General features: G+C 56.3%; 1 protein-coding gene across 1 annotated transcript in view; it reads left to right on the plus strand.

The window, feature by feature from the left end:
* LOC123635016 (coiled-coil domain-containing protein 33-like) overlaps positions 1-27,348 on the plus strand; it is a 66,705-nt gene that overhangs the window by 6,249 nt on the left and 33,108 nt on the right. The window contains exon 2 of the mRNA XM_045546796.1: positions 14,711-14,874. Coding sequence (XP_045402752.1) covers positions 14,711-14,874 — 164 coding nt within the window. The remainder of the gene's footprint in view (positions 1-14,710; positions 14,875-27,348) is intronic.

Below are 27,348 nucleotides of genomic sequence, written 5' to 3' on the forward strand. Positions count from 1 at the left end.
GGAGGAGCACACCTGCCAGCATGCGTCACCCGACAGACCTTCACCACCTTGGGACCCTTCATCCCTGTACAGATCCCCCCAAGGGCAGCCTCCACCAGGTGAGACAGAGGCTTGGGCACACAGCCTGTGCAATGTATGCGGTGAGAGTAAAACCCCATATGGAACCCATCTTTTAACAAATTAACTGCCATGTGAATTGTATTTAATTCACACAGTTTTGAGCCCGGGGCCTTGTGAAGCATCTGTAACTCACACGTCTCTTCACCTTGGGAGCCGCAAGAACTATTTTTCAAGTTGCATGTAACTCACACACAGAAAACAATAGGAAAAAACACAAATTTCCCATTCAATTAGAAAGGATCCTTTCGTTTTCAAAGTTTTTATTCTATTTTCGCAATAAAACACCATGGTTCCAAGGAAAAAAAATGTTTTGCTAGTGTGGCAGTCAATGTGTTAATATAAGCCAAACAGTGGGGGGCAGGGCAGGAAGGCCCAGGGAGGTGGCCTATCGGGGTCCCAGGGCTGGTTCTGCAGAGTCCTGGGGCCAGCAGGGACCAGCCCTCCCCGACAGATGGAAGATGCGGGTGGGATGTCCTTCCTCCATCTGGACCTGACAGCTTGCCCTGGGTGCCAGTGGTCTGACCTCCCTCAGCCTAGAGTGGCTATCATTCATTCATTCATTCATTCATTCATTCATTCAGTTTCCGAAGCAGTAAACTAGGTTGCTGTATGCCCAGCCCTTGAGGAGCTGCCAGGCAGGGCAGGGAGAGGAAGCAGGAGTTGGGGAACTTGACCTTGCAAGCTGACTGTGGAGGAAGTGGCGGGCACAAGCTGGGTGGCCATGAAGGACCCAGCCTGCTGGAGGGAAACAGCTCTGGCCGGCAGTCTGGAAGACTCTGGTTTAGAATCTCATTTCCCAGTTGCATGAAGTCACTTACCCCTTGGGCCCCAAATTCCTCATCTGTACATTGGACAGAGTGGTGCCTCCAGACAGGGGAGTTATGAGGCTCAGGTGAGGAAGGGGTGGGAAACCACATGGTGCTTAAAATCTACAAATGTCAGGGAGACTGCTGATCCCTGCCTGGAAGGTGGGGTGCGATTCCAACAGAGATCAAGGGGAGGGGTTTTCAAGTGCAGGGGACAGTGTGAGCAAAGTGTGGAAGCCAGAACGTGGAGGGTGCAAGGGACAAGCAAGTGGGGCAAGGCAGGGGTGGATAGAGGAGGTTTGTGGGACGGGGGAGCTGCAGGGGGTGCCGAGAGGATGGGCTACTGGCTTCATCTTGGCAGCCCCCAAGCTCTCTGCTACCCCCTCTTTAGCTGAGGCTGCTCTGGGCCAGGCTGGCAAAAGCAGAGGTCGTAATACACTTGGCAGCCTGCAAAGCCCACTGGGGCATCACATCGGTCTTGGGAGGCGGGCAGGGTAGGCTCGATAGAGTCCGTTTTCTGGAGCGGGAAACTGACCCCCGAGAGGAGGTGAATGACTGGCCCCAGACTGTCGACAGCAAATCCTCTGGAGCCCGGGCCTCCACTGTACACTCTGGTCTTTCTGATCCAGCAGTCGGCACACAGGGGAGGTGACTGGCACCGCCCTTCCCCAGGGAGCCCCACACTCTGCAAGCTGCTCCTTAGCACATCTGAATACAGCACTAATGCCGGGCTTTCTGGTCACGGTGACAGGATCGTGGGGAAGCAATTTGGGGGAGCAGATTTCTTCCTGGTGGCCCCATGTCACATGAAGTCTAGCCAAGCCAGGTTACTTGGTATTAAGCTGACCCCAGCAAGTAGTGCTCACCGCACTGGATGTTTTGAGAGCAAGGCTGGGGCTGGGGTTGGGGCTGTCAATGGCTGAGTCCCAGGGCAAACCCCTGGCCCACTGTAGATGGCTGAGATGACACTTGGGAAAAAGTGTTCTACAAATAGCCCCAGCCCAGAATTAACCCCTTTCCCACCCTATCTGAGGAGTGACAGTGAGTTAGCTGCAGCTAAGAAGGTTCGGTTGACGAACTTTGGAACTCAGGCTTGAATTCAGATTCCCACTTTGCCTCGTAGCAGGTGTTCCTGAGCAAGTCATTTTACTTCTCTGACTCTCTGTTTTCTTATTTGTATAAGAGGGATAATGATGCCTACTTTGCAAGGCGATTAAAAAACATGCTACCCTCACTGCAGTCCAGGAGGCCTTCTTGCAGGAGAGGGGATTCCAGAGGTTTCTGGAACATAGGCAGCCTGGAAGGCACCCTGATTCAGCCTTGGAGACAGGAGTGGGCCTCTCGTACCTGCTCCAAACACGTTACCTCTCTGGGGAGGGATTAGCAATTCTCCCGTGCTGGAAAAGTTTGCTGAGCCCCGATTCTGTGCCAGGCCTGGCCTCCCAGAGCTCCCCACAGGGACACCCCTGCAGCCAGTGGGCACAGAAGGGGAGCAGCTGGGCTCACCTTGTTGAGGAGGCTGAAGGCACAGAGGAGGGGTGGAAGTACTCGGGTTAAGGCAGGAATGCAGCAGGGAAGGCAGTAACAAGTTCTAGTTTAAATCCTGCTCTGCCCCCTCCAGTGGTGGGACTTCACCTGTTGGTGCCTCCTTCCTTGTCTATAAAATGGGATGATGCTCCCCCAGCAGGACTATTGAATAGAATAAGTAGCAAATTTGGAGAATATAGCAAGTGTTCATAAAACATTAGCCATGATCCTGATGCCCGGTGAATGGCAGCTCGCTAGGTAGGCAGGGGTTGGAGGGCCACTTTCAGGAAGACAGACAGCTTGGGCAAAGACCCCCAGGCTTGGGGGAGTGTGGCTTCTTTGGGGACCTTCGAGGCTCTCTGGGGAGGTAGTGAGTGTGGGGGCAGGTGAGGGGCCAGGCCGTGGGCCCCCGGCCACCTATCTCCTCTCACTCCAGCAGGAAATTTGCCCTTGAGTGAACACAGGAGGGGAGGGTGTAGACATTATTTTAATCTTCCTCTGAAAGCATAATTGCTTTTTGTCGGTGGCGTTCCTAGAGACGCCTCCCCGTGAGATTGCTTTCCGGACTCCTCTCTGCCAGGAGACAGGCAGGGGCCGGGCCAGCTCCACGCTGCATTAATACGCTGCAAATGCGATTTCATGGCCTCAAATGAGATTAGGGCCAGAGGCTCTGCTCCGTGGTAGAGACAGCAGGCAGTGTGGGTGAAGGGTGGCGGGAGCTGAGCAGGGAATCTGAGAGGGAGGGATCCCAGGCCCACTTGGCCAGAATAGGCAGTTTCCTGTAACCAGATCCCCATTGCAGAGCCAGCCCTGAGGCCCTGGGTGTAGGTGTGGTGCTCAGGGTCAGCCCCAACCCCAGACTCCCCACCGGCACCTAATAAGGAGAACACTGAGATTAAGAACACAGGTTCTGCAGCCAGGCAGCCTGGGTCTAAAGCTGGTCTCCTCTGCTCCTGGTTCTGCCTCAGTTTTCTCATCTTTAAAATGGGAACCACGGTAGTACCTACCTCGTATGTAGCTGCGAGGGCTGAGTGCACATGTGTAAAACGCATGGAACAGTGCCTGGCACATCTTAAGTGCTCACTCATCGTTAGCTATTATTATGAGGTTCACACATGCCAAATATTCAGGCTCTAGCAGGGGGAGAAGGCACGAAGGGCTTGGACTCTGGAGGAGGAATGTTTTGGGGAGCAGACGTCACTGTCCCGGGCTGAGGTAGCAGGGAGGAAGAAGGCACCGCACACTTACGTCGTCCCTCACTCACTCACCAAGCACCGGCCTGGGACCAACTCTGTGCCAGGCAACATGCTGGGGCCCAGGGACATGGCAACCACCAGGCACAGTCTCTGTCCTCAGGGCAGACAGACCCTGTCCCAGAAAAGTCAATAGTGGGTCATGAGTCAGGGCAGAGGCCCACAAGCTGTGGGTGTGATGTCTGTGGGGTGGGGGTGGAGGCAGGGAGGGAAGGTTCCAGGGGAGAGTTGTGTCGTGAAGAAGCATCGTGAATTATTCAGGGTGGCTGGGGAAGGACAACCTGGGCCTATAGAGCAGTGCATGCAGCACATGTGAAGGCATGATGTTGGAGAGACCACCGCCCGCTCAGGGGACACAGGCGTGCCGTGAGGCTGGAGCAGGGTGTAAGGCAGGGACCCTGGGCTGGGATCGAGGCCCCGGGTGAGCAGACCATGAGGCCTGCAGGCGTCTCCGGGAGCCATGGGGCCTCCTGAAGTGCTCATGGAAGCAAGGGAGGGACTTGGTCAGATTCTCGGCGTTGGAAGAGTGGGGTCAGGGGACCCAGATTTGCTGAAAAGTGGTTGAGCCTAGTTGCCCCCAGGCCCCTGCCCTCTGAGCGGACCCCCCGCCAGCCTTGGCAGGGTACCGCTCTGCCCGCCTCCTGGAAAGGATGGCGAAGGCTTCAGTGCTTACCCCTTTATTCAGGCCCTTGTTAACGAGTTATTGATTTCTCAAAAGAAAAATGCCCAAAAGGCACGTTGCATCTTTAGCAAAGTGATTTATGACATGACGGTGGGACCTCGGCTGCCCCAAACGAGAGCTCTGGTTACCAAAGGCTGAGAGGAATCCTTCAATGCGGCAATCAATGAACGTGTCCAAGAAGCAAGTGGAAGCCGTGTTACGCAGCAGTGAGACCACCACACTCCACCAATCGCCCCCGGCCTCCTATTGCCAGAGCCGGGGCCACAGGGGCTCCATGCTGGTGCAAGCTGGTACAAGCGTGAGGGAAGGCTCACTTAGGGGCCTTAAGGGCCACCTGCCATGTGCCAGACATCCATACTCTTGTCTAATCCTTGCTGCGACTCTGCAGGGAGCCTGCTTGCAGCTCTGCTCTGCAGATCAGGAATTTGAGGCTCCAAGATCAGGTGGCTTTGCCCAAATCCTAGCTGCAGTGCCCAGCAGGGCCAGAGTTAAAGCCAGGCCTGTCAGATTCTAGGCTGTCATGCTTTTTGCTGCCCAAACCTTTTTTGCCTACTTGGTGGTGCTAGACCAGCTGTCCCAGGGGCCAGAACCCACAGAACAGATGTAGCAAGACAGGGTCAGGACTATCACGGAGTCTGCTCTGTAACAAAACATGGCTGCACATGGACTTGGCCCAGTGGTCATTTACCGAGCTGATAAAGGTCACCTCTGCACAGTAAGGAGGCAGGCGAAGGCAGAAGGGATCCAGGATCCACCCTGGCCCATGCGGCCAGCAGGCCCCAACAGTCAGCCTGCACCCCAGGGGCTCAGTTGGAACTGGGAGCAAGCTAGCCCTAGTGATGTGAGCCATGACCCAGAGTGTCATGGCCACACCAGCCTTGGGGGACAAACAACCCCGCGGCCCATTTGTGCTGGATAAAAGTGGCATCCTCCAGACTCTCCCTGCTTCTGCCCTTGCTGACAGGGGCCTGGCCCTGCGCCCCCAGGATGAACCCCCTCGCTCTCCCTGGCCACCAGTGCCCATGGGCTGCACTGTCACAGAGCCATCTGTCTGGCCTCATTCAAAAGGCCAGGTGTTTTTGACTTCAACTTCTTCCTGTTGTCCCAGTCTCAGGAGAGAAGGAAGGAAAGCTGTGACTCCTTTCCCTGGAACGAAAGGAAAAGGCAGCATGGTTTGGTGGCTGGTCACAGACTGGAGCCAGCAGGACTGGATTCAAATCCCAGCCCTGCCAAATCACAGCCCTGCCCACCTCAGGCAAACCCATTCCTCAGACCATCTGTGCTCTTATCGTAGAAGGGACTAACAGCAGTCACTCCCAGGAGCAGGAATGTGAGGGTCAGATGAGACGGTGCAGTAAACGCTTGGCACAGCACCTGGCATGTAGTAAGTGCTCACTAAACATGGAGGGCGGGGTGTGAAGGTGCTGGTGGTGACAATGATGGCAGTGATACAGGACATCAGGCGAGAGCTCAGGCTCACAGAGAGGGGCTCGTATATCAGGTGCGTCAGTCAGGGTCCTGCCAAGAGAAAGAAGGCACTCAAATTTGTGGACATGAAGGGAGTTTAATAAAGGCACTATTCGCAACGTTGAGGGTGGGGTTTAGGAGAAACAGGAGGGAGAGTGCTGTGCCCTGGGGGCTGGGAACTGTGAGGACCCTTCACTGCTCCCAGTTTGGGAAGGGGAAGAGGAGGGAATGATGGCCTTGACCTAGAGGGGCAGCTGTGGTATGGAGGGAGCTGCCAGGCAGGGTGGCAGTCCCAGGGAAGTGTGTCTCTCCCAGAGCCAGCGAGCTTGGCCTTCCCTTCCCCCTCAGCCCTGTCCCACCCCCATTCCTCCCCCCATCACTCTCCCTCCATGTCTTTTGGGCGGCTGAGTTGGAAGAGGTGGGAAATGTAGGCAGTGTGATTTTGCAGCAAATGGCAGCTCTTAGCTGTGTGATCTTGGGCAAAATGTTAACCCTCTCTGAGCTTTAGTTCCCTTCCTTATCCAGTGGGGCATCAGGGTTGCTCTGAGGACTGAAGGAGACAGTGCAGGGAAAGCACTTGAGCTTTCCAGTTAAGAGTCTGCACGTCTCCGCCACTGCTTGACCCAGATATCCCCACTCCCTCTCCTGCCATCCTGCTGTGTTTCTGCTTCCAGGCCCATTGCTGTGGCCACACCTTTCTCCAGGCAGCCCCCTCACCAAAAGTGTCCCCTCCTTTCCTACCTAAATCCAGTTTATCCTCGAGGTCCTGCTCAAGACCCTCCATCCGGGAGACCCTCTCATCTCCTGCTCTGGACGACGCAGTCCTCTTTGTCCGTAGCAACGCCTGCGGTGTCTGTGCCGTTCTGCGATGGCTGTCACCTCCAACATTGTGCATTCGCTCCAGATATTTGATAAGCACGAGGCAGGGGCCTGGGACCTGGGCACGTTCCTGCCCCTCCCTCGCTTTTTATTTGGACAGTTGTCAACTGGCAGTTCCTTTAGAAAGTCTTTGTGCTCCAGCCACCACTCGCCCTCAGCCCCAGCAGTGTATGCAGCAGATGCTCACTTGTCGGCTAAGGGGTGAAAGTCTCTGAGAGAATCTCAGCCTCTGACTACAGCAGTGAATCCAAAGCCTGCCTGGCCAGGCCCTCCAGGGGCTGCGCTGACCTCACATCAGCTATGAGGCTCAGCCTTGGAAGTTTCTGCAGAGATGTGAGGGGCTGGTTTTGCCTCGTGCTTAAATCATGGCTCCAACCGGGCCCCCGGAGGCTATTTCACATCCTACCCCTTAAGGTGCTGGGATGGGTTTAGGCTTTAGTCACTGCATCCAGAGCTGTGCTGGGGAGAACTTGCCAAGTCCAAGGTTGGTTAGCAGGGAAAGAGCGAGCATGTCTGGGGCACTTAACTGTCAGTGTCAAGTGCTTTCCCTCCACTGTCTCCTTAGTCCTCAGAGCAACCCTGCTGCCCTACTGCATAAGGAAGGGAACTAAAGCTCAGAGAGGGTTAACATTTTGCCCAAGATCACACAGCTATGAGCTGCCATTTGCTGCAAAAATCACACTGCCTACATTTCCCTCCTCATCCATCTCAGCTGCCCAAAAGAAATGAGAGAGAGTGATGGGTGGGGGAGAGAGAAATGGGGGTGGGACAGGGCTAAGGAAGAAGGGAAGGTTACATTTGCTGGCTCTGGGAGAGACACACTTCCCTGGGACTTGCTGCATGGGTTGTTAGTCCCAAAGGGCTGCCCCTTCAGAATGCAGGCCCTGGACATGGCACAAGGGCATGGCTGACTCTGAGCCACGTATGTCTGCCCAGACTCTTCTTGCTGTCCAGCAAGCCCAGTGCAAAGCCAGGGCAGCAGGACCCCTCCCTCCTCAAGGGCCAGCCTCAGACCCAGCCACAGGGCTTGCCCCTCCCGGGGCTGTGGGCTCCCTAGTGGCTGTGTGTAACCCTGGTCCTGCCTAATGACACGGCTCCAAGTGCTCTCTCATTGCAGGGCAGGGGTGCAGGGTTACCTATTAGCTGTGAGATTAATCATTGTCTGCTTCCCCTCACGCTGGAATCTTCCTGAATCATCAAAGCTTGAGGCCGGCCCTTGGGCAGGGGAGCAGAAGTTTCCTCTGGACATTTGAGGAGCAGGCACATTTTCCTGGGCTGGGGAGGCAGAGCCCCCCTTACTGGGGGAAAAGGAAGAGCAGGCAGAGCAGCTGGGCCCCTGCTGTTGTAAGGCCTTCTCACCGGCCAGGAGGAAGTGGTTCTGGGGAGGAGGTTATGGTAGGTACAGGAGCCAGCATCCCAGGGGCCCTTGGTCCAGGGAGACAGACAAGTGAGGTGGTGGGAGGGCCCTCCTTCCGTGTCTGCTGAGTGCGTAGAGCCGGCTCTCGCTCTGGAGCCAGACGGCCTGGAACCAGTGTCCAATTGCATTATCTTCTTCCCGGGCAGGAAGACCACAGGGGTGGGGCTGCAGGGGCAGAAAGCTCAGATGCTAGGTAGGGCAGCTGGGCGACAGCCTAGCACGGCGGGACCGGGACCGCAGTGAGGCAGGCTTGGTGGCTGGGGCACAAAACATAACGAGGCACTTGTGCAGGAGGGGAGCACCCACACAGCCCCGGGAGCGAGTGCCCCTTAACTGTGCTTCCTAAGCACCTCGCTTGCCCCTCCAGGCCCTGCTGCAGGAGATGCCGCCATGCCCCATCCAGCCTGCTGCACAGCCCCCTGCACCACTCAGGCCTGAGAAGGGGGAGAGGCACCCTAGGCAGGCTAGGGAGCCAGCCACTGAGACCCTCTCCCCGCATACACACGTGTCGTGACAGTGCTGGCCCGGGAGGGAGATAAAGCACAGTGCTCCCAGCCAGCCGTTCCTGGTCAGGGCAGGCCCCGGCACCCAGAGCCCCAGCGTGCCACCGTGCGCAGGCCCAGAGGGGGAGAAAACTAGGAGTAGCATTCCTGGCTTCCAGCCCCAGCCATCTGGGTGACCTTGGCTGGTCTTTTCAGTTCTAATCAAAGGTGAAGAAGCCTCAGTTTTTCTGTCTCTAAACTGGGGAGAGCCACATCTTCCCTGCCTCTCTCCCTGGAGTAGGGTGGAGGGGGAGGCAAGAGGCTACCAGGCTGGTCCTGCTCTTGGGCCCCAGGCCAAAGAAGATGAAAAGAATCCCCAATGCAGGGCCTAAAACAGCTGGCTGAACAGCGAGACAGGCCACCAGGCCTCGCCAACACCCCAGCCAGCACCCAAATCCCTTCTTTTCCAGCCCAGGATGCCTGACTGTCCTGCAAGGCTCAGCTCAGACCTCCCCTCTCCGTGGGGCAGCGCCAACCCCAGGCCAAGGACGCGCCATTCCTCATTCTGCCATCGTGCCCCACAGCAAGCATGTAGAACCACGCCTGGTTGCAGGAAGTGCTCCGTAAAAAGATTTGCTATCCTCATAATAGTTTCCTGTGGAGCTCGGAGCCGGATTAATCATTATCTTCGGTTCATACTCTAGTACCATCATTGGCCCATATATGGCCCTCTTTAATTGTTTAATTATAATTTATTTTCAAAACAGAGTGGACTCCCATTAACTGCCCACCCAATCTAAAAACCAGGATGGTACCAATAACAAATCTACTTATGTTTTCCCATCTTCCCACCCACCCTCAAGAAGAAACTGTCCTCTTGAAGTCTGTGTTTACTATTATCAAACAAATGGAAAACTGGAGGTACCCAAACAGTCAGGATGGCTGCAGATTCCAGCCACAAGACATGAGCCTCCAGCTATTTCTTGGGCCTGTGTGACTTCAGTCTTGCCCTGTGATGTCACACAGCGTTGCCCAGGTGACCCAGCTAGGTGGGAAAGCTCACTTGTTTGCCAGGTCTGGGCAGAGAGAGGCCCTCCCCTCTCTTCACCTTCCTGGGGGTGCCAGGAGTCAATTGCCTGGCTGCTGACCCCTGCCCGGGCCATGGCCCAACCCCCCCAAGGCACCTCCACGCACAGAACGTCTTGCTGCTGAGGAAGATCCAGGCCCCTTCCCCCACCTGCCCACCCCCCATCCAGGCCCCAGAGCTGGTGTGTGGTACCCCTGAGACCACACTGACCTTCATACTGTTCACCACCCCCAAAGACTCCAAGGTGCCCAGGCCAGCTGTCTGTGTAGGACTGATGCCTGGTCACCCACCAATTCCTGGTACTGGTCCCCAAGATTGTTAAACAAGGCCAAACACTCCTGCCCCCAAGATGATGGGACGGAAAAAGAAAAAGGTGAGGCCAGGGTCATGAGCCACGTACCTGTGTGAACTCATCCCTTCTTCAAAGTCTCTTGTGTTTGCTCTGAAATCATAACGAAAGCTTCCTTTCTCTGGGCTTCACTTCTTGCAACTGTGAAGTGGGGAGTGAGGTGGTCTCTGTGGCTCCCCCAGGTTAGACACCCTGTACTGTCGGGCCACGTGGGAGTGGAAGTGCAGTGGGCTTGCAGGTGTGGTTGGCTCTGACTGCCCTCGGTTTCTGCTCTCTGTTGCTGGGGGCACGCAGGCTCAGAGAGCCCACTGAGGTGGCTCATCATCCCCCCTTGGAGATCTCCCAGGGGATTCCTAGGCTGCTACCTGGTAGCCCTGATGCCCCAATGCCCCACTGCCCCCATGATCTCCCAGCCCTGGCCTTGACCTTCCGGAGCCCATGCCCCCTGCCCTAGAATGCAGATGTGTTTTGTTTGTTCTGTTCTCTGCTGTATCCCCAGTGCCTGGCACATACTAGGTGCTTAATAAAAAGCTGTGGCTAGCGGGGCATGGTGGCTCATGCCTGTAATCCCAGCACTTTGGGAGGCCCAGGTGGGAGGATTGCTTGGGCCCAGGAGTTTGAGACCAGCCTGGACAACACAGTAAGACACTGTCTCTAAAAAATAAAAAAAAAAAATTTTTTTTAATTAGCTGGGTATGGTGGTGCTCACCTGGAGTCCCAGCTACTCAGGAAGCTAAGGCAGGAGGATTGCCGGAGCTTGGGAGTTCAAGGCTGCAATGAGCTATGATGACGCCACTGCACTCTAGCCTGGGTAACAGAGTGAGAGCCTGTCTCAAAAAAGAAAAAAGAAAGCTGTGGCAAAGCCGCAAATTCCTGCCAGGAGAGGACTAGAATCTCAGTACGATGAGTTGCAAACAGTTCAATGTTCCCTTACTGGCCGCTAACTGGCAGGGCTGAGCCTGTGCCCTCGCCTGTGTCACCACAGGGCTGGCAGAAGGCACACACGTACTTCCTAACTGGGAACACCCTCTGCAGTTACGCTCCTAGGTCAAATAAGCCAAATAGCCCAGGCCACAGTGTGGGTTCCATGTCACTGCCCTTGATTTTGATGTCTCTGGTTCCTGGTGTCCTCAGCCCACAGCTGGCCCCTCCCCAGACTCCACCCTCCTTATTAAGCTTCTTTCTGGAATGCCACACACTCAGGACCAGGCACCTGGCCTGGACCCTAAGCTGCCAGCTGGTTCCCCCTGCCCCAGCGAGCTGGACTCAGGGATGCAGGGAGTGTGCACGGGAGCCTTGAGGAGCAGCCAGAGCTGTGCTTGATTCATAGCTTTTGGAAGCATTTTTAATAGCTGGGTAGAATCCCCCATAACAATGTTCATACGTATATATAGTATTATATATTCGTATTTCTTCTTTTGTGAATGCCCAGTTTACGTCTTTTTTATTGGGGCGATGTTTATAGATTTCAGTACTCTCTGTGTATTAGGAATATCAATGCTTTTATATTTATTGCAAATATCTTCTCCCATTTGTCTTTCCTTTGTACAGTGGTGAATCTTGGACCATTATAGAAGTTGACATAGATACACGTTTTTAAAAATGTAATCAAATCTATCAATCCTTTTCTTCATTATTTCTGACTTCTGTGTCATCTTCTGGAAAGTCTCTCTGCTCCAAATACAACTCCTCTTGCTGCTACAAATGAATACTCAGGTTATGAGTCCAAGGGGGTACATCGAGGCCCAGAGAAGGACCCCACATCCAGAGGAGTACGGTTGGAGCAGAGCAGGGACCACGAGGTCGTGGAGTCAGAGAGACCCTGGCTCCAGCCCCGGCTCTGCCCCCGCTAGCTAAGCTGTGTGCTTTTGGGATGAGAGGTTTAGTCTCTCCGAGTGTGTTTCCTCACCTGTGAAAAAGCCTCCCCGGCCACCGTAACTCCCAGGCGAGTTTAGATGCCGAAACGAGAAGGAGCATGAGGGGCCATTTCTAACTCAAGGCCTCCCAGCCTCCAGCACAGCCTCTCCAGCGCTGTGGCTCTCAGATGCAGGCCCTTCTGGGGGCAAAACTGGGCTTCTTAGCTCCCCCAGACTGCTGGGGGAGGAGAGGTGGGCCAGGAGGAGGGAGAAGGGTGTGGCGGTGGAAGGGTTGGGCTCCTTCCATCCCTCTCCCCACCAGAGCCAATGTAAGCCCCCCCACCGCCACCCACGGGAGCCAAATTGAGTGGGCTATTAACTCCTTCCCTGCCAGTCCTATCCTCCCACTCCCACCCCTCTCCCTCCCCCCACCACACACATCCAAAAACGCCCCAGGTGATGGGCAGTCCCAGGGCCCCTGGGCCATCTGCCGGCCAGCCCCGGCCTACCGAGGGCAAGGCCGCCCGTGCAGATGGGTAAGGCCCTGGGATTAGCCGATCCCGAGCTGGCTCGCACGCCAGGCCCTGTGGAGAAGCAGACAGTGCCACACTCTGGCACTAGGCCGGCTTCAGTGCTCACACCCCAGCCTGCCACCCACTGCTGTGTGGCCCTGGGTGGCAGGGAAGCTGGCCAAGCCCCTGCCTGGCAAAGCTGCCTACTGAGGTCTGCACCCTAGCAGCGCTGCATGGGCTGAGAGTAAGCCTCAGAGGCCGAGAGGGGACACTCGGGGGAGGGAAGTCCCTCTCAGGGCTTGTCACACCCCAATAGGTGAGTTCGTGGGACCTGAGAATTAGGGGGATTTCACCATCACCCACAGTTCAAACTCCTCATGCAACCCAGTACATGCATCCCCTACTCCCTCTTAAATCCTCCAGTGCAGGCCAGGGGCAGGGACGGGGACGTTGGTCCTGATGCAGGACATCTCTGAGGAAGCCTGCCAGTCCCCAGATTTCCATCCAGACGTGGGAAGGAAGGAGGAGAAGGCAGAAGGCCGGTGGCCCTGGCCCATGGCCCCTGCTCCAGGCCTCACCTTGGTCCCAGGCCTCCCTGGCCCTGGGCTGGCCTGCCCAGTGGGCACATGCCTGCAGGCCTCGCCAGGAGGTGCCAGCCTGGCAGCTGGCCTCATGCCCAGAGCTGAAGCATGAGCAGTACTCGCCAAACCCTTTGCAAGCTTCATTTCCCAAACGACTGTACCCAAGGGGAGGCCCAGAGAAGGTATAGAAGGAGGGCACAACTTCTGGCCTGGTCTGCAGACGCCTAGCTGGGCTCCAGGGCTGCCAGGGAGTCAATGAGAACCCCTGGACAGCTGCTCTGCTTCTATGCCCTCACTTCTGTGGCTCTAGGGAGCTCACGACAAGCCCTGTGCCCTCACAGAGACAGGATCCATCAAGTGCCGGGAGGGACATTACTCACCTCTCCCAGCCTCACTGCAGGAACTTCAGGCACACTGAGCACTGGAAAGGCATCAAAAACCACTCCCGACATTCCCATTGGTCAGATGGGAAAACTGAGGCTCAGATGGGTGGCACAGAGTTGAAGACGGAGCTGGGCTGAAACCTAGTCCTTGCTCCTGGGCTGCTAGTCTCGCTGCTACACCGCCGAAGCCAGGGGGCAAACCTGCCGGGCGTGGGCGGGCTAGGGGTGGGCAGGGAGGCTGGTCCTGGGAAGAGGCTGTCCAACCCATGAGGGGACGCAGTGGGTCTGAGGATGCTGCCCCTCCCGCTGGCAGCCGTTTCCTCCCCTCCCCCACTCTTGCCTGGCAGCAGAATACAGGAGATGGGCAGCGGCAGCTCTCATCAACACCTTCGCAGATGGTGACAGGCCCTGCTGGGTCCTGGGGTGGGGGTGACCTCCTCAGTCAGGGGAAGGGGAGGGGTCTCTGTAGGGCTGGCACTTCTGCCTCCTGGGGGGTTCTCACCTCCTAATTAGTTAATCACCAGAAAGTGAGGGAGCAAGCCACAGGGATGACAGTCCAGGCAGAGGGGACAGCTAGGGCAAAGGCTGGGAGGTGGGGGTCGGGTAGAGGGGGCTTGGCAGGGGTGAGAAACAGCTAGGAGGCCCGTGTGGCTGGATGGAGTGAGCCCCGGGACAGATGAGGTCAGTTTCCTGGCCAGTGTAAGGCTCCGAGAGAAACAGGGAGCCACTGCAGGATTCTGAGCAGAGGAGAGAGGTGGTCCCATTTGAATTTGTAAAGGATCACTCTGGCGGCTGTGTGACATGGGACGGGGTAGAGGGAGAGCCAGAAAGGAAACAGAGGAAGCAATCATGAGGACAGTGTGGACAACGGGTGTCTGGGCCCCAGTGTTTGAAGTGGGGATGGTGAGAAGGGGTCGGAGTCTAGATGTGATTTGAAGGTGGAGCTGACACCATCTGCTAACGGATTGGGTGAGGGGTGTGAGAGTTAGGAATTACAGGCAAGAGTACCTTCAAAAGCAAAGGCTTAGAGGTAGGACTGGGCTTGAGAGATGAGGTGACCTCTCTCATTCTGCAGGACAGGAAGGATCCAGGACTAGGGGAGGGGCGGAGAGACACTGAGAGAGGTGTGGGGTGGGGAACAGAGGTAGGAAGAAAATGGGGCAAGGTGACTGCCTTCCGGAGTGGGTGCAAGGATGACCGAGGGAGACAGGCACTAGGAGGGGAGCCGTGGGGGGCTACAGGTTATAGGGTGGCAGTACAGGGAGGTGCCACATTGGAAGGGGCCACTCAACCCCGGCTCTCCCCACAGCATGGTGATATCCCAGAGGAGCCCCTGGACACCTCGCAGAGCACAGAGTCTGAGATCAGCCACCTGTCTCCCCCTCATAAGGAGAGCATCGTGGTCACCCTCCACGGGGCCACCGATCTACCCACCTGCAAGGATGGCTCCAATCCGTGGCCCTATGTGGTGGTGTAAGTAGCTGGGTGAGAGTGGGGGCAGAGGGTGTGTGGGGGCTGTGAGTGGAAACCAGAGGACGGCCATTGGTATATCAGTACACAAAGGTCAAGGGTTGGGACCGTGATACCCAGAGGGGAAGTGCCAAGTGTGACTCATACAGGGGTGTGGGCTCTACAGATGGGAGGCCTGGCATCTTGCGTGCTGCATGGGAAGCTGCTCACCAGAGCTGGGGACAGAAAGGTGCCAAAGGGTCCAGAGAGCCACCCCTTGATCCCACACCAACCGGGCAGGGCTTGGCAACAACTCAACCTCAGGGGGACAGGGCCCTTGGATGCAGAGGCCTGAGCTGGGCTCAGTCAGGGGTGATGGGCAGAGGAAAGGGAGGCTTGGGGCCTGCCTCTCCTGCCTCTGGGTGCCCCACGCACCTATGTGCAGCCCTGGGGTAGGGTCCTCACAGCTGCCCTCCCTGTAGCTCCCACCCCTCCCCTAAGTCATTCCCATCATTGGGGCTTCCCATGTTCAGGTCCTTCAGTGCACCCACATACCCCCACCAGCCAGCTGCTGTCAGGGCACACACCTCTCATGCCCTGTCCGCTGCCCACCCTGTGAGCCTGGGCAGCACGGTCTCCTGCAGCCAACCTTCCGTGTCCGTGCAGACTGGACATTTGCTCAGTCTTTATTGGAAAGCATCATCCTGTAATCCCCTCCAAAGAGCCTGTCGTCCCTTAAATCCCCTCTGTAGACACTGGGAGCCACCACGACTTCCCTCCAAGCCGCTCTACACTTCCCTTCCTCCACCAGTGCTAGCATCACCCACTTCCCGCCAACAGTCTGTTTCCCACTCGTCCTTCAGGGGAGCGCCTGCCCCGGCTCTCTCCCCAGCACCTGCTGAAACCCCCTTCGCAGCCTTGCTCATGACGCCTCCTTCCAAGCAGCCACCAGAGTTGAGCCCTCCTGCTTCTGGAGCCCACGGCAGTGGCAACACTGGTTGCCAGTAGGAAACACTTTATGTAAATTATGGTTTATGTGCTCCTCTTCTGTCCCCAAACCGGGGCTGCCTGAGCACGGATCCACGCAGGTCTCCTCCATTTCCCCAGCAATGCGCCCAACACAGACCTGAGCACAGACTTAGGGGCCAAGGAGTCACTGAGGCAAACACCTGGTCCCTATGACAACAGTCCCCCACCCGCAACACGCACACAGTGAAAGGGGGACAGATGCCCTGCAGGAGACCACCTGGTGAAACACTCGCCTCCAAAGCCCATTTGCACCAGCCCAGCTCCCCGGCCCTTCCCTCCCCCAACCCCACTTCCGAGGTGAGGGAAGGACAGGTGGCAGGAGCGGGCTTGGCAGGGAGGCTGGTTTCTAGCAGGGAGCTGCTTTCTCCCCTCGGTTATTTCCATAAACCAATTATCGCCGATCATCTCGGGAGATTGAGGCCCTGCCTGTCACCAATCCAGCCCGGGCGGTGGGGCGGGCAGCTGGGTGGCCTCGTTGCTCCTCAGCAGGCATGGCGACCCGTGCACCATCACCCCGTTGCCATGGGAACGTGCGGCTGGAGCCTTGGGGGCTGGGGGCTGGGGGTGGAGAGCTGGGCACACCCAGAGTCCGCCTGAGCCCTCCCGGCAGCTGGCATGTGGGGCGAGGAGACAGTGGCAGGGAGGGCGAGGGGAGAGGGAGAAAGGGCCGCATCGCTACACCCTTCTCCAATGTCCCAGCGCTCCAGGCAGAGCTGCCACCAGCTCAAGGTGGTGCTAATGAGATGCAAATGAAAGGAGAAGGGAGGGCTTCTGAGAATGCAGGCCCAGCTGTCTGGGCTTTCAGTGCTAGCCCCAGCCCCAGGCAGGAGCCCCAGAGGAAGGACCCAGACCCTGAGAGGCCGAAGACCCGGAAAGAATTTGATGTCCCTGTATGTCTAATTATAAATACGCAGTCGTGAAGCATGCACTAGGCGTAAGAAAGTCCACTAGAGTTTTCATTTTGCTCATGATGAATATTTCAATGCTTTACATGTTTATTTATTTGTTTATTTATAAAGACTCAAAGGTAACACCTGAAACTGTAAAAGTCCTAGAAGAAAACTCAGGGGAAAAGCTCCTTTATATTGGTCTTGAGACTAATTGGGAATGATTTTTTTGGATATGACTCCAAAAGTATAGGCAACAAAAGCAAAAATAAACAAGTGGTACTGCATCAAACCAGAAATTTTCTGCACAGCAAACAATCCACAAAATGAAAAGGCCTATGGTATGGGAAAAAATATTTGCAAACCATGTATCTGATCAGGAGTTAATCTCCAAAATACATGAGGAACTCATACAATCCAACAGCAAAAAAAAAAAAAAAAAACAAATAACCTGATTTAAAAATGGGCAAAAAGACCTGAATAGCAAATTTTCCAAAGAAGACACACAAATAGCCAACAGGTATATGAAAAGGTGCTCAACATCACAGTCATCAGGGAAATGCAAATCAAAACCACAGTGAGATATCATCTCACACCTGTTAGGGTGGCTCTTATCAAAAACACAAGAGAGGCCTGGTGTGGTGGCTCACGCCTGTAATCCTAGCACTCTGGGAGGCCAAGGCGGGTGGATCGCTCGAGGTCAGGAGTTCGAGACCAGCCTGAGCAAGAGCAAGACCCTGTCTCTACTTAAAATAGAAAGAAATTATATGGCCAATTAAAATTATACATAGAAAAAATTAGCTGGGCATGGTGGCGCATGCCTGTAGTCCCAGCTACTCGGGAGGCTGAGGCAGGAGGATCGCTTAAGCCCAGGAGTTTGAGGTTGCTGTGAGCTAGGCTGACGCCATGGAACTCTAGCCCGGGTAACAAAGTGAGACTCTGTCTCAAAAAATATATATACAAGAGAAAACAAGTGTTGCCCAGGGTGTGGAGGAAAGGGAACACTTGTACAATGTTGGTGGGAATGTAAATTGGTATAGCCAATATGAAAAACAATATGGAGGTTCCTCAAAAAATTAAAAATAAAACTACCATATGATCCAGCAATCCCACTGCTGGGAATATATCCAAAGGAAATAAAATCAGTATCTCAAAGAGATAGCTGTACCGGTATGTTCATTACATTAGCCAAGATATAGAATCAACCCAAGTGTCCACTGACGAATGAGTGGATAAAGAAAACGTCATGTATAGGTACAGTTGTATATATTGTATTCGTGTGTATATGTATATATACACATACACAAATGAAATATTATTCAGCCATGAAAGAGGAAATCATGCCATTCGTGGCAACACGGATGGACCAGGAGGATATTGTGTGAAGGGAAATGAGGCAGACACAGAAAGACAAACACTGATGATCCCACTTACCTGTGGGATCTAAGTGCAACCCATAGATGCAGAAAGTAGAAAAAGAGAGTAGTAGCGGTTGCCAGGGGCTGGGGAGGAGGGACAGGAGCAGATGTTGGTCAAAGGGTACAAACGTTCAATTTTAAGATGAGCAAGTCCTGGGGATTCTAATGTGCAGCAGGTGGCTGTAGTTAGTGACACTGTATTGTGTGTTTGAAGTTCGGTAAGATGATCTTAATTGTTCTCACCACACACACACACACACACACACACACATAGGGTAACTGCATGAGGTGATGAATGTGTTAATTAACTTGATTGTGGTAATCACTTCATAATGTGTACATGTCAAATCATCACGTTGTATACTTTAAATCCATACAATTTTTATTTGTCAATTATACTTCAATAAAGCTGGGAAAATATACATATGTAAAAAAAAATTTTTTTTTTTTGAGACAGAGTCTCACTTTGTTGCCCAGGCTAGAGTGAGTGCCGTGGCGTCAGCCTAGCTCACAGCAACTTCAAACTCCTGGGCTTAAGCGATCCTCCTGCCTCAGCCTCCCGAGTAGCTGGGACTACAGGCATGCGCCACCATGCCCGGCTAATTTTTTTTTATATATATATTTTTAGTTGGCCAGATAATTTCTTTCTATTTTTAGTAGAGACAGGGTCTCACTCTTGCTGAGGCTGGTCTTGAACTCCTGACCTCGAGTGACCCACCCGCCTCGGCCTCCCAGAGTGCTAGGATTACAGGCATGAGCCACCGCGCCAGGCCGTACATATATAAAATTTCACATTCTTTCCACTCATTTTTTCTCATCTCCTTGCTGCCCCTGTTTTCTGGTGCCCTAAGCGTGGTCTCCAAGCAAGGTGTCCTGCTCTGCCATCCCATGCCTTCTCGCCTCTGACCGGGGCTGAGGACTCCAGGGACCCCTGGTTCCATCGTCCTCTCTGGGCTTGCTGCTCCCCTGCAGGCAGGCCCACAGTCGGGGATACTGAGGCACAGGCCTGAGAGCGCCACAAAGCAGTCCACTCATTCACCCCATTGGTGGGGAGCTGAAGAGGTTCAGGCCCAAAGATGGTGCCCCCTTGTTTGGGGCTTGGCTGCTCCAAGGCTGCTGTGTAGGCACCAGCCTTGAGCCAGGCTGGTACTAGAGCACGTTCTCCCGTCGAAGCCACTCCAGACCGGCAGGTCCACCCAGCTCACCTTGTGCTTCCTTCCACCCTCTCCATCTCACCACCGATCTGCTCCCAATCTGACCCCACTTCTCCATCAAAATCACTTTCTCTACAGCCACCAGCGACCACCATGCCTGACCGTATGTCCAATGCTCATCTCGTCTTGCATGATCTCTCAGGGGCATCAGCCTCCCGGGACCCCTCAATCTCTTTGAAGCCCTTCTCCTCTTCCAAGATCCCCTACTCTCTTCCCTTCCTCTATGGCCACACCTCTCTATCCCCTCTCTCTGGCATTAAATGTTGGCCTGTCCCAGGTTTCAACCCTAGGTTGCTCTTCTTTCCCTACACTGTGCTCTCTCTCCACGTGATCCCGTCCCCAACCTGGTGTCACAAGGATTGCAGTCTTCACCCCATCCCCTCTGTCACCAAGTCCTGTCAGGTCTCTCCTACCTCAACCACTCGGGCCACTGTGTGATTTCTCCAGCTGCTCTTGGTATATCTCAACTCGCCCCCTGCAAACCCGCTTCAAACCAAAGGAACCCAGTGGCTTCCCCTTGTTCCTGGAGTAAAGAGGATTCCAGGCCCAGCACGGGTGGGTCTTCGCTGGCCCTTCCAGCTCCCCCCACTTCCAGCCATACCAGACATCTCTTGGTTCTCTAAGCAGACTCCGTTCCCTCCTACCCTAGGCCTTGGCACTCTCCCTCCCCCAGAACATCCTCCCTCCCCCTTTTCCAATCTGGGCTCCAGCTCCATTGTCACCTCCTCAAGGAAGCCCTCCTTGGTTTCCCAGACCAGGCCACATCCTCCCCATTACATGTTTCGTGGGCTTACGTGCAGTGGCAGTTTCACCTGTGACGATGCTCTGTATGTGATTATGATCTTACTCTTTGTCGGCGCCCCCGCCCCATGGCGCCCCACTAATTCCATGAGCAGCATAGGTCTGCTTTGCTCACTGTCACGTCCCTATTGTTAAACACAGTATCTGGAACATAGGAAAATAAATGATGTCAGCAAATGATTGTTGAATGAATGAATGAATCTGGCCCTGCTTCTAGCTTGCTGTGTGACTTTGGGAAAGTTACTTTGCCTCTCAATGCCTGAATTCCTCACTTGGAAACCTGCCTCTAAGGGTTATAGAGATGGTAGAGCCAGACAGTGGGATACTGCCAGGTCTAAAGCATGGCGGGGGTGAGGGGGTTCCTGAGCAGCGCTCCCTGCGGGTGCATGAGACCTATCAGACTGGGGTCAGGAAGACCCAGCGTCCAGCCCACTGCCCCTGACTCCCTGTGTGACCTCAGGCCAGTCCCTGCCCTCTCTGAGCCTCATGACCAGGTTGTAAGCTTTGGCCTCCACGCTGCTGCACGCCTGCCAGGCTGGCTTGTGCTCTGGCCTGGGAAACGGTCTCAGTGCTTTAGAGGTGACAAGAGCCCCAACTGTGCTGCCCGAGACAGATTCCACGCCCAGGTCTGCTGGGCCAGTACCCAGGCCCAGGGTCTCCCAGTGCCCAGCACCTGTCACCAGCCTGGCACAGAGAGACCTGCCAGTCAGAGCCCAGCAGGGGCAGGAAGGCAGTGGCACTGACAGGTCGGGGGTGGCCCAGGGCAGGATGAGATGAGGAGAAGGGGCCAGCCAGGAGACGGCTTGTGGGGTTCTTCCCCCTGGGCAAAGGCTGCATCGCAGGGCCGCCAATGTTGGCAGCTGCTGCTTTGGCTGTCTGCTGCCCAGAGCTAGTGAATGGGGACAGAGCCAGGCCTGGCAGGGGAAGGCGCATCTTCCTCTGGGCACATGGTGCAGGTGTAGGGCGGCACGGGAGAGGTGGCACAGATCAGGGCCAGCTAGAGTCCCACTCAGAGGATCTTTGGTTTTCTTGGATGAGCCTGGGCACCCTCACCCTGTCCCCAGACTGAGCCTGACCTTGGTCACAGACTGAGCCCTAACTCTGGAGAACAACTGGAGAAGGTACTGAAAGCAGGACAGGTATGTGACGTCCTGGTAAGAGGGAGTTTAAAGAAGGTTCTGTTTATCAAGTGCCAACCATATTCCTGGCACGTGTGCTAGGACCGTATGTGTGCGTTTCATGTAATTTAGTTGTCACCCATCCCTATGAACTAGGTGCAATATTATCCCCATTTCACAGATGAGGTTCCTGAGGCTCACAGCATTTCCGTGACTTGCCCAAGGTCATGGAACCACTGAGTACCCCAAGGAGGATCTAGGTAGGATCCAGGATTCCAAATTCCAAAAGCTCTTTCCACCTCATTTCATGCCTTGATCTTCCATCAGCAGTTACCCCTTTTGGAAGGGGGGCTGTTGGCACCAGGACCCTAACCCAGACTTCCAGAGAAGATGCAGTGACCGGTCTGGAGACGCCCCCACCACCCCTGGGACCTGGAGTTCCCCTACCCCCTGGTCTGGCAGTGGGTGGGCAGGGATCTAGGCAGAGTGGGTGGAGGCCCGGCATGACTCATGGTGACCTATGGGCTTGTCTCAGCAGCCAGAGGGTTGGGCTCGGCAAAAATAACAATAACACAGTGACTGCAATCATGGGACAGTCCCAGGAATAAAGCAGCCCACATGTGCACGTTATGTCTCACTCTAAGCTCACTGGGAACTGGTTCTCCATGTACCCTGGCTCCATCGGAGCAGCCCTACTAGGCAGGATGCACGACCCCCATGTGATAGCCGTGGAGGCTGAAGCCCAGGGCAGTGGAGGGACTTGTCTGGGGCCACATGGCTGGCCCGCGGGAGTGAGCACATGAAGATGGCTCTTCCCATCTGGCCGCCAGCTCCCGCAGAGGCCAGGTTCCTTTCCTCCCCGCAGGGCACCCGTGGGAGAGCAGAGGGGGCTGGGGAGCAGGCCCTGGGTGGGGCCTGGGAATCCAGGGTCCTCACCTGCCCGCAGGGCCCCAGCCCGGCACCTGCTTTCCTACCCACACCTGCTCCCTATAACGCCAGGCCCTGGAGGCTCAGAACCTCAGCATTTTTCTTCGGGGAGAACTCACCAGTGTCCCAGAGTATAAACACAGCTGGTGTCGGGGCTAAAGGAGGCTTGGCCTGAGACCCCCGGCCAGACTGAAGCCACACGGATTCTTTCCAGATGTTTCCCCACCACCGCCACCCAGGGCCCCTGAGGTCTTCTCATGCCTGAAACGCTCATTCAGACTCAGACAGCATGAGCTCTGCCCCAGGAGCCTGGGCCCCTAGGAGCAGCCTACGAGGGCAATGCTCGCTCAGAAGCAAGCGCTCACGGGGCCACTCCGGGCAGTGCGCCAGGCCAGATGGGGCCTTCCTGGTGTCCTCACGGCATCATGCACGGGCTGTCTCCTCTGCTTATCCCTGAGCATGGGCAGAGCTGCTGACAGGCAACTCCTCCCTCCCCAGACACGGCGAGCTGCCAGGGGCTTGGTCCTCCCTCCAGGCTTTGTGTGGCTGCCCTCTGCCCTGCTGGTCCCCATGGGCTCCGGGGACAGTGCCAGGTGGTCCAGCATCTAGTGAAGCGAGGGAGACCACTGGGCAAGGGCTGGGGCTCGGGGCCCCGGGGATGCCAGAGTCAACGTCCTCAGGGCCAAGCCAGTTACATAAGCCCTGAAGGCCCCAGGCATGTGAGGCAATAGGGAGCAGGAGCGACTGCGGCAAACCCGGGGTCACGCAGCTCGTTCAGAGTAGCAGCCCTGGTCCCTCTGCTAATTTCTGACGGGGAAGAATGAGGCCTTGGGTTGTCAGCTCTCTTGGTTTTTCAATTTTTCTGCAAAATCAGCCATTTTTTACATGCAGACCAAACAACTCTGGGCAGTTAGCTCCTCTGGGCCCCTCACCCTCTTCTCTGCCTGAGCCCTGGCCCCAGCTCAGACTCCACGCTGTATCCAGCTCTGCTGACAGCTCCTTATCAGCGGCCTCCCCATGGCTGCACGTCCTCTACACTTGTGTGAGTCGGCGTCCCCCTCCCTGAAGCCCCTCTGTCCTTGCCTCCAGGATGGCCCCTCCTGATTCCCTCCTCTCTCTCTGGCCAGGGCACTGTGGATGCTCCGTGTCCCATTCCCTATAAATGTGGTGGCTCCTGGCTCAGGCCTTGCCTCTCGTCTGCACCCCAACTCTCCCCAAGAGATCCCCTCACCCCAAACACCCCCTTTACCCCTATCCTGAAGGCCCCAGGATCCCTAGGTCCAGCTAGGGCCTCTCTCCTGAGCTCCAGCCCCGTGGGCTCGTCTGCCGGTGCACAACTCCACCTCGGACTCAGCCTCCCCCAGCTGACCTCTTCCTCCTCCTCTCCCTCCTCTTCCTCCTCCTCCCCCTCCTCTTCCTCCTCCTCTTCCTCTTCCTCCTCCTCTTTCTCCCCCTCTGGGGCTCCACTGTCCACCTAAGAACTGTGAGATACAGAGTGCCACCATCGGGGAGGTGCTGAGCCCAGCGGTGTCTAAGGGCAGAGGCACATGGCCAGTGGCAGTGGAGCCAGGAGCCAGGACCCAAACCCACACCCCGCCAGCCTGACCTGGCCTTCAGCTGGACTGGCCGGGGAACACCGGGAGGGCAGGCAGTGGCCTCCCCTTCTCTGCTCCCACACAAAGGTGGGGACAGAGGAACAGCTGGCCCTTCCCTGTCACTCGGTCTGACTTCCCAGGCAGCTCTGTGGGCCTGTGGAAAGCGCCTTGGCCATGTGGAGGGGCCCTGTGGGTGCTGGAGGAGTGGGGTAGGGACTCGCTTGGGACTGTGGCTGGGGACTCGTAGGATGGCCAGTGTGGCCAGCTGAACCAGACCCAGGGTCCAGCCACAGGGCCCTGGGCTGGGACAGAAAGGTCAGGGGCCAGGCAGGACCAAGGTTCCTGGGGCCTCAGGGCCTTGAAGGAACCCGATGGCCACAGCTGGGCTCTGCTCCCCGTCTTTGGGAACAGGGTCCTGGGACAGAACTTAGGACCTGAACCGTCCTCCCAGCCAAGAGCTGCTTCCAGGTCAGTCCTCAGGAGGTGCCGCAGCTTTGCCAGAGTCCCAGCAGCCGGGCCGGGGGGCCTGGCAGAGCAGGAGGGTTGGGGTTTCCTCTCTCACCCGATTTTCCAGCGGTCTGTCCCCTCTTTCTGTCCCCTCTTTCTTCATTCAACAAACACCTGCTGGACCTACTGTGCCCACGCTGGCAGCTGGCAGCTGAGCTCCAGCAGTGACAGGACAGGACTGCCCTTGAGGAGCCCACAGTTTAGTAGCGGCAGGGGAGGGGGTAGTAAACAGACAACACCGTCCCCACTCACTCACCCTTTGCCCGCAGTCCTCCAAGAAAGCAGCCGAGTGGGCTCCAGGCTCCAGCACCCGGTGTCAGAACCCATCGGGGAGGCTGCTGTCTGGGGAGAGGGCAGGAGTCTGTGCTCCAGCCCGCAGAGCTTGGAGCGAACCCCACACGAGTTGGGCTAGAGGTCGGAATCAGGATGACTCAGGAATCGGAAGGATCAGGTGTTTTTCTGAGGTTGAGAAGTTCCCCTGCATGTCTGGCCCACATTCCTCCCACGCAGAGGCTGTGTGGACGAGGGAGGACGGTCAGAGGCCGGGCACTGCAGAGTGACGGAGCCACTGAGAGGACTTGAGTCACGGCACGACCTGCCAAAGGCTCTCACCCAGGCCCCTACCTTGCCACAGGGACTGTCCCTCCACCCCCACAGGACTGTGGTGTTGACTGACAGGCGCATCCTCCCGCTGCCCAGGAAGACGGGGGACCCTCGCCAGCTGCGGCACCAGGTAGACCAGAGCATGACATTCCGGCGGCTGCAGATGGTGCAGGCAGGGCCCTTCCTGGCCCCACATTGTCTCCAGCCTCAAACAGAGAAAAAAACGAGGAAACAAGGCAATTCCTTTCCCTGGAAAGTGTAGGAGGTGGGACAATGCCCGGCACAGCTGCAAGCCTGTCTTTGCACGGCCACAAAGCTCTGGGGGCTGCAGTTGTCCCCTGCACCTTACGGAAAGAGCACTCCTGCCTGCCAGCCTCCCAGTGTCACAGGTGGGGACGGGAGGTGCACGTCGACCATGAAAGGTCCCGCAAGGACAGCTGGGGCTCTTTCAGATGAAGTGTGAGCCGGGTGAGAGGAGCAGCATTTTTGTTTTACAGAAAGATTTTTGCCTTTGCCAGAGTGATTGGCTCAGAGGTCCTTGGCATGTGCCTTCTTCTTTCCAGAGCAGTCCCCACGCTGGCCTCCTAGACCCTCCTTGCACCGGAGTCGGTTACTCTGCGAATCGAGGCCCACCTGTCGTGTTGTAGCACCATCAGCAATTAGTGATGGTTCATTAGAGTCCAATTAATAAATGAAACCAGGATGAGAGCCCATCGCTCTGCTGAGAATAACAGCCCTGCTCATGCCTTAAGTGGCAGCCTCCCGAGAGCCCAAAACCCACAAGGACCCGCTGCCCCGCCTTAGCCCTGGGGGCTGGGAGGCAGCGTGGAGTGGGGGCATCGTCATGGCTGCTTTCTGGGGAAGCAGGCAGGGGAGGGGGGAGCTTCAGACCTGACTGTCCCTGACTCACGTCTCAGCTCCTCCTCTGAGGAGCCCCTGGCACAAGTCCCTGCCCAGCAATCCCAGGGGAGCATGGCCAAGGCCAGCAGTATGCGGGCCGGGCCTTTCCCCTCCTACCTGCCTGGCCTCAGAGGACACTGCATGTGGCCACAACAAGAATGAGACTCCAGAGGGAACTCAGTCTGGGAGGACCACAGCCTCCCCTCCTGACCACCCCAATCCGAGCTCCCAACCCGCCACACCCTCCTATGACCTGCCTGTGAGCCAGCGCCCACCCCATCCCAAGCCTCAGGCCTTCTCCTGCACGTGGGAAAGTCCTCCTCTTCGTTCTATTCAAACTTGCCTCCGCCAGGAAATCTCCCCTCACCTGTCCAGCGCAGGTGGGGTCTGAAACACAGGAATCAGCTGTGGCCACCCCGTTCAGATGGCTGTCTCTGCAGAGGCCAACTCCCCAACTCCTGTCCCTGTTGCATTAGCTCTGGCTCTTGGACTGGGGAGAGGACACTGTGTTTTTCAGAGCCTTCTGGCGGGGAGGTAGGACTATGGCCTGGGAATCTGGCTGCTGCTTGAACTTCTGCAGGATGCGGGCAGCTGGTCTCCCTGGCTCAGAGGCGGGCATGGAGGATGCAGGTGGAGGGAAATTGCCCTGACTTCTCAGAACACATTGAGGCCAAACTATGACACCCCAGCAGCTGGCCCGAAGGCTCTTTTTTTTTTTTTTGAGACAGAGTCTCACTCTGTTGCCCAGGCTAGAGTGAGTGCCATGGCGTCAGCCTAGCTCACAGCAACCTCAAACTCCTGGGCTCAAGCAATCCTCCTGCATCAGCCTCCCAAGTAGCTGGGACTACAGGCATGTGCCACCATGCCTGGCTAATTTTTTCTATGTATATTTTTAGTTGGCCAGATAATTTGTTTCTATTTTTAGTAGAGACAGAGTCTCGCGGCTCGGCCTCCCAGAGTGCTAGGATTACAGGCGTGAGCCACTGCACCCAGCCCCGAAGGCTCTCAATCTGAACCTGGCCCCCCACCTCCCTCTCAGACTCCCAGGTGAGCCGGCAACAGGGCTGTGGTGGACCAGGTCAAAGCCGGCAAAGGGCTGCAACATCTCTAGACCCACCGTCCATCCATCTCAGGGCCTGACTTGGTCCATCCTTCTCCTGCCTGCCTACCTGCTTCCTCCCCCAGGGCTTCTGGGATAGCCCTCCAGTCTTTCAGGATCTGGGAGCCTGCCCAGCAGCCAGAACGGACACCAATTGGGGCTCTTCCCTTTCCTTCGCTCTCCTGGCACTGCCCTGGGGTTGGCACTCAGGACAGGACAGGCGCCCGTGTGCTGGGCTTCTAAAGCCGGCGGGAGGAGGCCGCACTTCGACTGCTGTTCATGTTTTGCTGCTTGGAGCGGAGCCAGAGGCCAGAGGACAGAAAGGGCGGTGGGGCAGGAGGACTTAGGCATGAAGAGAAGACCGCAGAGGCGGCTTGAGGGCTGGCAGCCTGGGGGCGTG

This window comes from Lemur catta, chromosome 1 (genome assembly GCF_020740605.2).
Source record: "Lemur catta isolate mLemCat1 chromosome 1, mLemCat1.pri, whole genome shotgun sequence".
NCBI classification, from domain to species: Eukaryota; Metazoa; Chordata; class Mammalia; order Primates; family Lemuridae; genus Lemur; species Lemur catta.